This window comes from Lonchura striata, chromosome 3, assembly GCF_050655825.1.
Source record: "Lonchura striata isolate lonStrDom1 chromosome 3, ASM5065582v1, whole genome shotgun sequence".
NCBI classification, from domain to species: domain Eukaryota; kingdom Metazoa; phylum Chordata; class Aves; order Passeriformes; family Estrildidae; genus Lonchura; species Lonchura striata.
In genome coordinates this window covers 31,537,130-31,549,768 of record NC_140705.1, presented here as the reverse complement: position 1 = coordinate 31,549,768, position 12,639 = coordinate 31,537,130, and the positions used below count along the sequence as shown (strand labels likewise).

Sequence of the window (12,639 nt, the reverse complement as noted above, 5' to 3'; positions counted from 1 at the left end):
CCAACTCCAAAATTTGAGGCCTTCTAAATCTAGTACTATTAACAGAGAGAAATTAATAAAGCTACATAGAGAGGCATCTACTCTATTTCCACAAAAAGGTATGAATAAGACCCTCTTGGTCCTATGTTTAAAAAAGCAAATTTTTAAAAAAACCCAAAGCTGACCAATTATCTGACCAATTATAACTTTAAACTCTTTTTCTCTAGAATCCATTTCAATAGTAATGTACTTTTCCTTTTTTGACATGAAAATTGTTAAGAACATATAGGAACTTTTGAAATCTGCTTCTCCTGTCTTGTTGCTTTAGTTAGGGTGTAAATTTGATAATGCAGGTCTCAAGAGACACAGAGGAAAGGCCTGGCCTAATTTCAAGAATTTAATTTTTTAATATGTGAAACAAATACCACTTATCTGCCTGAAACCAAAACCTGAAGAGCAGTACTATGCACTTGAGAGATTGGTATATGGTTACCAAAGCACTTTGATTAGATCCCATATGAATTAGATTGCTGTATCATATTTGGAAAATTGCTTTATGATGTCTTGAAAATATTTAGTTATTTTTGTCAAAGTTCAGGACTAGATGTCAGGAACTCCACAATTTAATATCAGATGACAGTGAATCTGTAGATAACCTTGGTAAAACTACCTCAGTATTTTTCTGTAAGTATGTCACCTGGATAATTTGGACATGATGTAGATTCTTTCATGTGAGAATAAAGTAAAGTTAGACTTTGTTTAAGGCATATTAGAGATTAGCTGAAGTAGAGTAAAGCATTATCAGACTTCTAAAGTTATTGTCCTTCTGCCCTAGAACTATCAAAGAAAGCTAAAAATCTTAAACATACCTTTTAAAAGTAAAACTGAGACAGTAACCTCTGTGAAACAACAGGGTTAAATAATAAAAAGTCAAATTGGGCAGTGTATATTTGTGGCAAACTCTGAATATTTTATTTGCATGTGCTTGTATAAAAAAAAAATAGAAAAAAATTACAGATGTTATTTATTTTAAGAAAAGTTAACCAACCTAGTGGTTTTTGGATTATTTACATGATCAAATGATGCACCTGTAAAATTTGCATCACTCCAGTGTATTCAGTTACTATGTTGCATAGTAAAAAAGAAAAGGGATCAACTAATATCTATGGATTCAACTTCATATTAGCGTATGTATTTTTGATTTTTTTTCAACACAGGACACTGAAATCAAAGCATCTAAAAAGGCATAGATGGAGGCATATTTTAGTAAAGTTTATGGCTGAAACACCAGTGAAGCTTAGGTAAAAATTCTTTAGAATTTCTCCAGTCACAGTGGAAAATACAGATCTGAAGAATTATGAGGAAATGTTTATAAGCAGAAGGCAAGTTTTTATCCATTTACAACCAGTAAATATTAGGAAATTCATACTGGACAATCATGTGGAGAGAAAGGCTGATGCTTTCTCCAATTCAAATTTTGTTTTAGTAAAAAAGTGATTTTAAAGAATTATGATAATAAAAGTTATTCTAGTAAGAGAAATTTACTAACCACAAGATATTAAAAGATATAAACTAAATTAAACCTATTGCAATAGATATACTTTAGAAACAGATCCCCCACCCCCCAAAAAAAAAAGAAAAAAAATTGAAGAAAAAGAATGAAAAGAAAAATAATTTTAAAAATTTATAACTACTCTAAATAGGGTGGCAGAAAAGTGCAAACTGAAAGCAGAAAACAACTGGCCACTTCTCAGAATGAAAAGCCCTAACACAGAGACTTTGAAATCATTGCAACAATCATTTGAGAAGAATCTCCTTTGTCAGTTTTATGAATAGTATAATTAGTAATTCAAGTTAAAGACTTAGAGATAAATCCTGGGGAAGAAGCAAATCCTTCAAGAAAGGCCTCTGCTCCATACAAAAGCTATCAAAGAGCTTAGGGACAAAATCCTCTGCCCCAGTTGGTCGGTCTGCCTGGGCAGCTGGTCTATCTCAGTTAATAAACCTTGTGAAAGGTAACAGACTTACTTACAACTTGCTATTTTCCATGGGGATTTTGATTTTCTCTTCTGGAAAACTTCAGTTATTTGAATATAACTTTCAAATAACTCTGTCTCTCAGCTGACTCAGTGTTTGGCCACTTGGGGATTCTGTTGAAGCCAACAATGTGTTTCCACACGGGAAATTCCTTTTATGCAGTTTATGGTTCATGACCTGACATTAATATGGAAAAATTACTTCCATTTCATTTCATATCAAATATTGTATGACTGCATCATCACTTTAAATTACCTTGCAACAATTAGGCTGTTCTAGGTCTGCCGGTCACTGTTCCTGGCATGCATTAAAAAGTAATAACAATGACCTATTGCCTTTGTTTTATAACTTCCTTCCTTTCAGGGAATACCCATCACAAGCAAGCAGTTGACTTTTTTCCATATCAGAGTAGCACCTATCTCAAAATATAGATGTTACTACTATGATTTCTACACAATGATGAACAGTGAGCAATGAATGTTCCTTTGGAATTAAATAAGAATTGAGACATATATATGTCTCATATATATGTCTACTGACACACATAGCAGAACGTTCCCCATTCTTCATTTTATATACTGTTCTTTTTATAAAAATATGTTTTTCAATTATTTTTCTCTCATCATTTATCTCCCCAATTTTCTTTAAACATTTAATTAACACTACTCCGAAGTGTCAAGATAATGTGTTTTTAACCTCCCTTATTTTCTCTTGATTTGTCTAAGAATAGGATAATTAGTGTTTGTTATATGTAGCATGACACCTCTTTCTCCAGCAAATGGATAATTTTTTGCTTTTACTTTTCTTGATAGTGCTACTCCTACTGAACTTACTCCTTTTTAACCCTATTATTTCCCCTTATTCTTCCACTAGAAGCTTTAAAACAATCTTGAATTGTTTTGAAATGAATCAAATAATTTTTCACTTGATTCATCAGGATTCAGGAACACACATACCTTTCTTAAAGCTTTCTATTCCGCTAATATTTTTATTTACTTTTAATCTGTAACCATTATGTCAAATTACAACAAAAAAGGGTGTTTCCAAATTTACTTTAACTTCTTTATTAAAATGTATACAAAATTTTGGAAGATAACTAAAAGATACTCATTGCTTCTGTCACATGATCTTGCAAAAAGCTGTATTTCAGCTCATTTGAATCTGTCATTTATACACTATCTTAAACATTAACTTTTTCACATAAAATTTAGCTGCTATTAATTTTGCATGTAACACTGCAACACAAATACTTAGGAAGTGGAACCAGATGAGTCCTGAATTTTTGTGACGGGGATTCCTATGCTTGAGGTTATCTTGACAGCCTGGAAGCTTTTCCATTTTTCATAACTGAATAGCTTCATATGTAAAATTGAATCCTAGGTCTTCAATTCTTAGCCACTGATTTCATTTTTTTTTCTACTGTAACTGTTTCACTTTGCCGGAAACATTTAAATGTTTATTAAAATATGATGCCAGAGAATTCACAACACTTATCATCCAGTTGCAAAGAAACAATCAAAGTCTGTTCTGGTTAATACTTCAATTTATGTGAGGGAAAGATAGAGAAGTGCACTGTGGACTAAAAGAGAGACTAGAAACAGGTCTTTCTTTACCCAAAGACAATAAAACTCCTGTTCAACTTCTGAAAGTTTCAGGGTCTAGTTCTTGGGGTAGCTTCAAGGTTATGAACCTGATTTGAAGGGAGATGTCCCTTGAAGCCCAAAGGAAAGATAAGGTTTTAAAGACTTAAGGTACAACAATTTCTCATTTTACTTATCTGCTAGTGTAGACATTACTTATCACTGTACTGTAAATTTCCCTACAGGGCGATATGCTCACAAATGAGATGCTGTAGCACAAAGTTCAAGCACTTAAGTGTCTTTTGTGGATCTAATCCAAATCACTTTTGAAAACAGGATTTAGAGCTTCTGAAACTTTTACCCTGTGTGTCCTGGGGTCACATGTTGACATACAAGGAAATGAGTTACTAAGTCACTTGAGCTGCAGTTCCCCTGAGTGGTCAGAGGCTGCTCCTCCTCAGCACAATCATTCAATCAGTGCATTGACTCTGCTATAATGTAACAAAAAGAATTCTCAAGTTCACTTCCATTTTCAAGACATGAACTTGCATCGAATACCTACTGCCTAGGCAACGTATGTTTATGTACTTTCTTGGTTTTTATTTTTTTACAGAAATTCCTGATAAAATTAACCGTGCTGAAGCCAAACATCTTGCAGTCACCTCAGGGTCAGACAAAACAGAAAGAACAACAAAGCGGTCCAGGATATCAACCATAAGGCGGATATTTGACATGGCAAAACACCGAACAAAGAGGTCATCCTTTTTCTCAACTGGTGTGAAAGTTTGCCCACAAGAATCAGTGAAGCAGATTTTAGCCAGTCACCAAGCTTACTATAGATTAAGAGGTAAGATGATTATCGTAGTATGTACTTACTCCTTCAAAGTCTTCCCTTTAACTGAGGAAACACAGTAATTTTCCAGAATCTATCTTGTTCTTCACCTTTAGGAAGTGCATGTGATAAACTTTATGCTTTATTTTTACATAGATAATCAAATGTTACATGTGCATCAGCAGGGTTCAAGATAGACAGTTACCAGAAGAAAATAAGACAATGCAATTAAAGGACTAATGAACTCAGAGTAACTGCACAGTGTTCTAGCATGGCTGAACATGAAGAACAAATTGTGCTTGCATTAATGTTGAAAGAAGTACCACCTTTCTCAAAAGAGCAGGTACCATCATTGCTATGCAAAGTCAATAGCCCCAGTTTAAGACAAGTACTTGAATTATTAAATGGTCATTGAACAATTGTTTTGGTGTATCTGTAGTTATAAAAAGTCTATGGCAGTGTTGGTATACAATAAACACTGAGATAATTGCTAGCAAGTAATGAAAAAAGCTTAGGAAAGAAAAAATATTTGAGACATTTTAAAAACAAGACTTTCTCAACCAGGTCAGTCACTTCCCAGCTTTTTTTTTACTTCCCTTACCTGCAAGGGAAGTACCATTCCAATTTTTGGTCCAGTTTTCTCTCTTCCTTCATCTACCCCTCCCAGGCTTTTATCCTGTTGCTGTTTGATTTTGTATTCAAAAAATGTGTGTATTTCCACTGCAGCTGGAGGATCCAAAGCTGATTCTAAAACCTAATCAGCATTTCTGGGATAAAAGTATCTAAGGCACTATCTACTCCCTGAATCACCTTTCCTTATCTATTTTTATATCTTTAGACACCATCCATTCACATTAATATGTGTAACCTGGCTGCTCCTCAGCTCTCTTTTGGGGAACCAGTTTCAATTTCCCATTGAAATTATACCGGGATGTGGAGCTGCAAAAATTTTACTCCAGCAACCACTTGCTATAGGCAGCATAGGAGAGCTACACTGATGTCTGTGGATATTCCTATAGATCTAAAATTATTTGATATCCATTGTAGCATCCAATGGACATTAGACAGAAAACTGAAATGTGTCACAAAGGCTGATCCAAAAAGCATTTCTTAAATAGAAATTAATCCTCAAAGTCCCTGAAATTTCCTGTTTACATCTCCGATTGGGCTGAAAACAAGCTATCCTGAAACAGGCAGGGATCATTAACCTGAACTTGAAAAACTATAACTATGGCCCTTTCATTTAAAAAACTGATTTAAAAAACAGTAGTACCAGCTTTTTGGAGAGCAGCACATCAGCTGGGATATTGGACTCTAGAAGTCTTGTAGTGCAAGAAGGTTTAAACTTAAATATTCTTTTTCCCCAGCAGTGTCCTACACTCACAAAATTTTTGAAGCAGGTGTCATCCAGTTCTTCAACTGAAACTGGAGTATTTCCCAAAAAGAAAGCAACAAAACACACTCTGCAGCTGAATAATTTGTACACTCATTCATAAGGTGTTTCTGCTCCCTTGAACAATTGTATATTTTCCATTACAATGTCTTTCATCAAAACCTCAAAAATTTTTTCCTTCAAGGAAAGACCAGAACTTCTGGTAAAGACTTCTGCCCTCCCAGTTGAGCATGATAATTTATCTGACAAAACTGATGAATGTAAGCAGAAAAGAGGTACACTTGAAAATGTGGTGATACAAGAATCATCCTTGAATCTGTAACCACAGTACAATCCTCCATGTAAAAGCAATCTGGTAGCCATGCTGGAGCCTGAGAGCTTGTACCCATCTGTGGGACAATCTTACCTTCATTTTGTTTTGCATATACACTTTCAGGTTCTTTTCTGTGTCTAAAGCTTAGGAGATGACCTCCCCACCTTCAAGTCCCATGACACATTTGTAACTGAAAAAGCACTGTGGATCATATCAATCATCTAAAGAATTTTTCTGCTAAGAAAATTGAGACAATTTTATTCTTTTTTACATATATGTGTATTCCCTGCTTCCAGAGATGAGCACACAACACAAAACAGCTCAGATGTAGGAGCTCAGACAGTTGTTGGACACTTCAGCCTCCTGTGACCTTACACCAACTCTGAAGTAACACAACATAGCTTGGGTCACCATGAGGACAGTCCCTTACGTGGGGCAAACTGGGAGAACACGCTACAATGCCTCCTCAACTGGTCATGTGTCACATTTATCTGGTAACTGGATTACTTATCATCAGATGGTATTTCTTTATTCAGCAGTAACTGCTCAGAAAAACAAATACCAGAGAGTTACAAGCAAAAGGAGGCGATAGAAAGTAGCTTTAATTGCTAGCTCATAATAAATAAATCTTTTCAAAAGATAGCCTGTTCCTTTTTAATAACCTGACCACATCTGCTCCACATGCAGCTGCTCTACTGGGAGGGCAGGTCGTTCCTGAGGTATTTTTGAGGGGCCCTAACACAGCTAGGTGAGTACATCCCTACAGCAAGTTTAGAGTATACTTACTGCACTAATCTCAGAGACACCCATATTTTAGATAATGCAGATAATGAACTCACTCTAAGCCAAAGCAGGTATCAAGTACTGAAAATAAATGTCCCATCTCACAGTAATGAGCTTTGCAAAGTAAAGTGCTAAAGGCAACAGCTTTTAAATTACCAGCAAGTTTTGCTTAAAATGGTTTTTCTAATAAGTTTGAAAATACCCTTCTCTAAAAGGATTTTTAAGCAACATTTTGAAGTGTGTTCCTTCATCTTGTGTCATGAATTTGTAAATGCCAAATCACTGTTAAAAGGCTTTCAAGTTTACCATTTGGTACAAAGCATCTATCCCCAGCCCCTTTCTTCTTACTCAGTCTGCCAGGAAGCTGTGTGGGAAGCCTTTCGTATTTTTCTGGATCGGATTCCTGATACTTCTGAATATCAGAACTGGGTTACCGCCTGCCAGAGAGAAACCTTTTGCATATTTGACATTGGTAAAAACTTCAGCAATTCCCAAGAGCATCTGGAAATAATTCAGCGGGTAAGGATTACTGATATTTGTTTAGAAGCTGGGAAAGACTTTCAAGTCCCTCCCCACCTGCTTATTTAAGGGCAAAGTATTGCTCAGGAAAAGGAGGGTCATGTCTTAGAAGGAAAACATAAAAGTATAGTAAACAAAAGAGCTAACAGGCTCAATTGTTGGATACACCCACTAGTAAAATGCTGTTTTTCTTAATCTTTTTGCAGCGAGTAAAACATAGAACCTTCCAGGAAAGGTAAGTAGCACAAGTAGAACCTTGCCACTTGATGTTACTTGCCTTCTTTGTAAAGATATGTGTAGATGTGTGTGGATGTGAGCAGATATTCAGATAGCACTGTGGCGTATTTGGTGTGTGCTGTGAGAGATGTTTATACTGGATATATCATAGGACATAGTAATTGAATTACAAATAATGGATATGATCAAATGTCTGAGCTACCTGTTCATTTCAAGACTGAATGTTTTCTCAGACTAATGTGAGCATGAAACACTGACAGAGACATGGCTTGGCATTAGGCTGGTGTTGACTGGGAGTGTGACAAAACTTGCTGTAATTCTCAAAAGGAAAGTCAGCTTAATAAAAGTTTAGCTGAGAGGTTACTTTAAACAATTGCATGAAAACTCTGTGTCTTCACTTAAGATTTCTCCTGTATTTTATACATCATGGCAGTATTAATTAATGTGATACTTTGTTCTGTAAACTCTTTGGAAAAAGTGTGCTCCTGGCAACACTCAGAAATTGGAGAATGGCAGGATTAAAACTGCCATTCTGAACTCTGGTTCTCTGTATATATCTACAGTGCAGACAGACAATCATTATCCACGATTACTGATTAATGGCTTTATCCTTCAAGTTTTCTCTGATTTTCAAGAGATTTTCACGCAAATAATCTTTTCCATTCATAGGTAACACTGTCTCCAGATCACAGAGGTCCTATGTATCTTAGTTCATTCTGACATGGGAGATCTGACATATTTTTAATAATGTAGGGCCCTGGAAGTCCAAAGGGAGGCCTTTTCATTCATCCTAGTGCAAGCAGCAGCAGCAAGGCATGAAGTGACTGATCTCAGAGATCTTAGGTTCTCTGTGAACAGTACTGTTTTCCCCAGACATAATACTGAAGGTGAATTTCCATGAAATTTCTTGTATTTAGCTGGAAATACAGACAGCAATGATTATGCATGGTTGGGCTTCATCTTTGCTACTGTGTGGCCTAGAAAATATTTTGTCTCTTCTGTGGATTTCATGTAGAGAAATCAGTCTCCAAGTATAGATACAACACATAACTTGTTAACATTGTGAAAACATTACAAATAATACTTTAGTTCTCATTACACAAGGTATCCAGAGGAGGTGGTAAATCAGTTGTCATTCATTCATGTTCTTTATTTATGTTATGAAACATCTGTGTTGTTCCTGTAGCTCAGGACACCTTTTCTGTCTATGCTAGAAGCTTTATGCTGTCTCAGTTAACACCACACCACACATTTGCAGTGCCCTTATTTCTTTCATTCATACCAGTTTTCACAAATACTCATAATGCAAATTTCACAAATACTCACAATACAAATTTCTATAGTGCATACAAATCTGTATGCACTATAGAAATTTTGAGGAATTATACTTTACTCCCTAATTTCAGGAGAGAAAAATCTCAAAATATCCCTTAAAAGTTTCTATTCTAAGAACCTAAATTTTCCCCAAAGCTACAAATTATATAACAATTTGGTTTTTAAGGATCTAGAATAATTTGTATTCTAAGTAAAAGAATATTTAATACATCTATTTTATGTACTTAGATACTATTTCTGTTTTTCAAGCAAGCTAACAGTAGCTATTAAAAATGTATTCATCACCATGTGACTGTAAAATTCAAACCAGAAAATAATTATCAACAAAACCAAATCAAATCCTGTGATACATCATACCCACTATATTCTTGCTAGAGTTTTTAGCTGTCCTCCTTTGGGATCATGGTACACATTAACCTATGAGTATTACATCCAGAAGCAAACACTAACATTCCTATATCTCAAAGTAATCTGGATTCAGGAATCTGATTTGATACTATAATTATGCAGGCTGACAACTGAAAAATAAGCCCACCCACTATTTTTCTCACACCACACCATATGAAACACACCTGGAACCTGAAATGTCCATTGGCTCTAAAATTAGAAGAATTGCAAAGCACTCACTGAACTACCTTAAAGAAGACAAAGGTTGATATAGATGATGTACAAGAAGCTTTGCTTCTGTTTTAGACAGTGATCAACCCTTCAAAGATTTCCAAGAGTAAAACCAAAAAAATAGACCCAATGCACTGATTTAATCTCTGTGATCCCATCCCTCTGGTGGCATTGATAAAATCTGTCACAAAACCTCATGAGCAGATTCATGACAGGATTGGGAGTCCTTATGCTGTTCTACTGCCTGTTTAATCAGGTCACAAAATGTGATAACTTCTCTCATTTAAACTACACTTAATATAGCAATCATTTCTATATGTTTTTGGATTTTTTACACTTCTGTCATTGACGGTACAATATGCAGATAATTAAATCACTCATTTCTATTGGATTGCTAGGAAAGATGAAATATCAGCAGAGAAAACAGGAGGCAAAAAGGTGGAAGACATTCCCTCCATTTCTACAGGTAAAATGAAATCTGCTTGTTCTGTGTCTGCCTGTTAAATAAAATTGCTAATGTAAATGATTCTTAGAAGGTCTTAGAAGGCTATAATTTAACAAATGTTGTTGAAGCATGACAAGTTCAGTGGAAAAAAAATGTTTAAGCAAAATAATCTCTGAGAATATTTTTTTTATCTCTTTATTTGCTGCTCAAATGTTGCATTCAAAGTTTGTCTTCAAATGTATGTGTTTACCTAGTTTCAAACATATAATATAGTGTCAATCTTTCTTCAGCTAAAAAATACCATTTAGAATGTCAACTGCTGCATTTTGTTAACCAAAATAAGCAAGCAAGGCAAATAAAGACTGACAAGCAAGAGAGTCAGAGTGATGCCAAGACAATAAATTGATCCAATTATTACAATTAGGCCTGTTGTGTACTTCAAATCTTTAAAATAATGTTAGCAATTCACACAGTGACAAAAATCTGTAAATATCATAATTTTGGTTCAAGGAGAAACCATCCTGAACATATATTCTTAAGAAATATTACAGAATTTTATTGGGAAGGACTTCCAGCATGGTAATTTGGCCTCTAGGTGGAAAACTCTGTCAACATCTCTTGTTATTTTAAATTGAGCCCTAGAGAAACGTGGCTGTCATAGGGACAAAGATCTCAATTGGCAAAATTAAGCCTAGACACTTGGTGACATATGATGTGGCATGACAGGAAATGACCAAATATTATTAACTCACACAATTACATTGATGCAGTCAGTGCCATTTTTGCCTTCAGTCACACACATGCCACACCACTAATGTTTGACTTGGAGGAAAGCTTGTTTATTGTATAAACTGCAGGAGATTTACCCACACCCTATGTCATGGCCGCCTTCCACTGGCACAGGCTTGTGCTCAAGCACACCCTCCTCAGGGAAAGCTGTTCCAGTGAGCTGATCCCTGACAAACACACAAAGGGGAAGACTTTTGATGTGCAAGCCATTCTTTCCTGACTTTTCTTTCTTTCCCCCACCCCGCAGGCTCTCCTGGCACACCCATCTCTCCGTCTGCACCTAACAGCACATTGCTCAATGAGATTTTCAATGACACAAAGACTCCTGTGAAGGTGAGGGCAGCCTGTGTTCCTACCCACTTTTTCACTCACCTTTTCCTTTTCAGCTCAGCTAACAGGAAAGAGGGCGAAACCTTATAGACAGTGCTTAAAAGCAACAAGTGCTCCTCTCTGTTTCAGCTAGCAGGACTGAAGGGGTTTTATAGCATCTGTTCCATGCTGGAGTAGGGTATGATGCTGTTTGAGTATGTAGTAGAAAGCACAAAACATGGCAATGTGTTTTTGGGCAGGTTTCATTATTTTAAGTAGGGGCCTGTTCCCTATTTTGCACTATTTTGTAAAGTTGCTTTTCATTAAGTAATGCCAAAAAAGAATACCTGCTGTGCTTTCCACAACCTAGGAAATAGGGCTGGGCCTTCCTTGCCTTTTTCTGCCCAGCCATCTGTCAGAGGGTTCTCCACTGCTGTCTCCTGAGAGCAGCCATGCAGCAGGGCACTGGGACTGCCCCTCTGCCCACTAACACCCCTGAGAAAGGATGGGGCTGCTGTTTTCCCTGTCCTGGCTGCAGTGGTCTCAGCACAGACATGTGGCCTCACAGTGGAGGGAAAAGCCACAAATACTGTTGGGAAATAGCAAACAAAATACAACAACTTTTAATAGCAGCAAAGTCAACTGAGTAAGAAAGGTGTATCATGGGTAAGGATAATTTCATTTTATTATCAGCAAAACAACAAATGCAAACCTCTGAACATGAAATAGCTGTGTGACTTTAGGATGGTGGAACTAAGACTTGGTAACAGTCTCTGCAAGAAGGGCTTGATTTTCTCTTCACAAGAAAGGCTTTGTCTCATTTATGCATGTCAAAGGCAACTTTCAAGCTACCTCTCAAGTAATAGAAACTTGCTTGCAAATACAGAAGAATTAAGCCAACAGATATACCTAGAAACTTTCACCTTTTGTGGAATGTAGTTCAGAAAGTTATTTTGGAAATGGGTTTAAACAGGAACATTTCTTCCTATTAAATACAGAATTGTGGAGGGGGAAAATCGCTTAGTTTTATTTTTACCCTTTTTGTCCTTTCCTTTTCTTTTCCAGGAGCTGGGAACAAATGCAGTCCCTGAACTGCCTGTGGAGCAAATGGTGGAATTCAGTGTGACTCTCACTGATCAGGAGTACACAGCTGAACTTAGTGACCCCAACTCCCCAGAGTACCAACAACTAGCTGCTAAATTTCAGCTACAGGTAGGGACGCATAGTGAATGCAAAAAAATGCTGACTTTGTACTCTCTTGGCTGAGATTCATACTATGACATTATCTTCACCACAAAATAGGATTAGAATCTACTGCCCTCACTTTAAACAGGTCATTCCTTTTTTCTCAAGACCTCCATGTTTCCTTCATGTGTAGTATCAGCTTATCCCCTCATTTAAGGATCTATTCAGCCAGCTGACAAGCTGACAAGCCAACGTCTTTGACACCAGTAGAAACCTCAGATCATG

At 36.3% G+C, this 12,639-nt stretch overlaps 1 protein-coding gene across 3 annotated transcripts in view; it reads left to right on the top strand.

Moving 5' to 3' along the window:
• IMPG1 (interphotoreceptor matrix proteoglycan 1) overlaps positions 1 to 12,639 on the top strand; it is a 74,409-nt gene that overhangs the window by 22,109 nt on the left and 39,661 nt on the right. For all 3 annotated transcript variants that reach the window (XR_014954227.1, XM_085576438.1, XM_021554259.4), the window contains exons 2-7: positions 4,210 to 4,443; positions 7,270 to 7,436; positions 7,643 to 7,671; positions 10,025 to 10,092; positions 11,108 to 11,193; positions 12,235 to 12,381. Coding sequence is in view for 2 of the 3 variants with exons in the window: in XM_085576438.1 (XP_085432564.1) it covers positions 4,210 to 4,443; positions 7,270 to 7,436; positions 7,643 to 7,671; positions 10,025 to 10,092; positions 11,108 to 11,193; positions 12,235 to 12,381 (731 nt within the window). In the remaining variant the exon portion in view is untranslated. The remainder of the gene's footprint in view (positions 1 to 4,209; positions 4,444 to 7,269; positions 7,437 to 7,642; positions 7,672 to 10,024; positions 10,093 to 11,107; positions 11,194 to 12,234; positions 12,382 to 12,639) is intronic.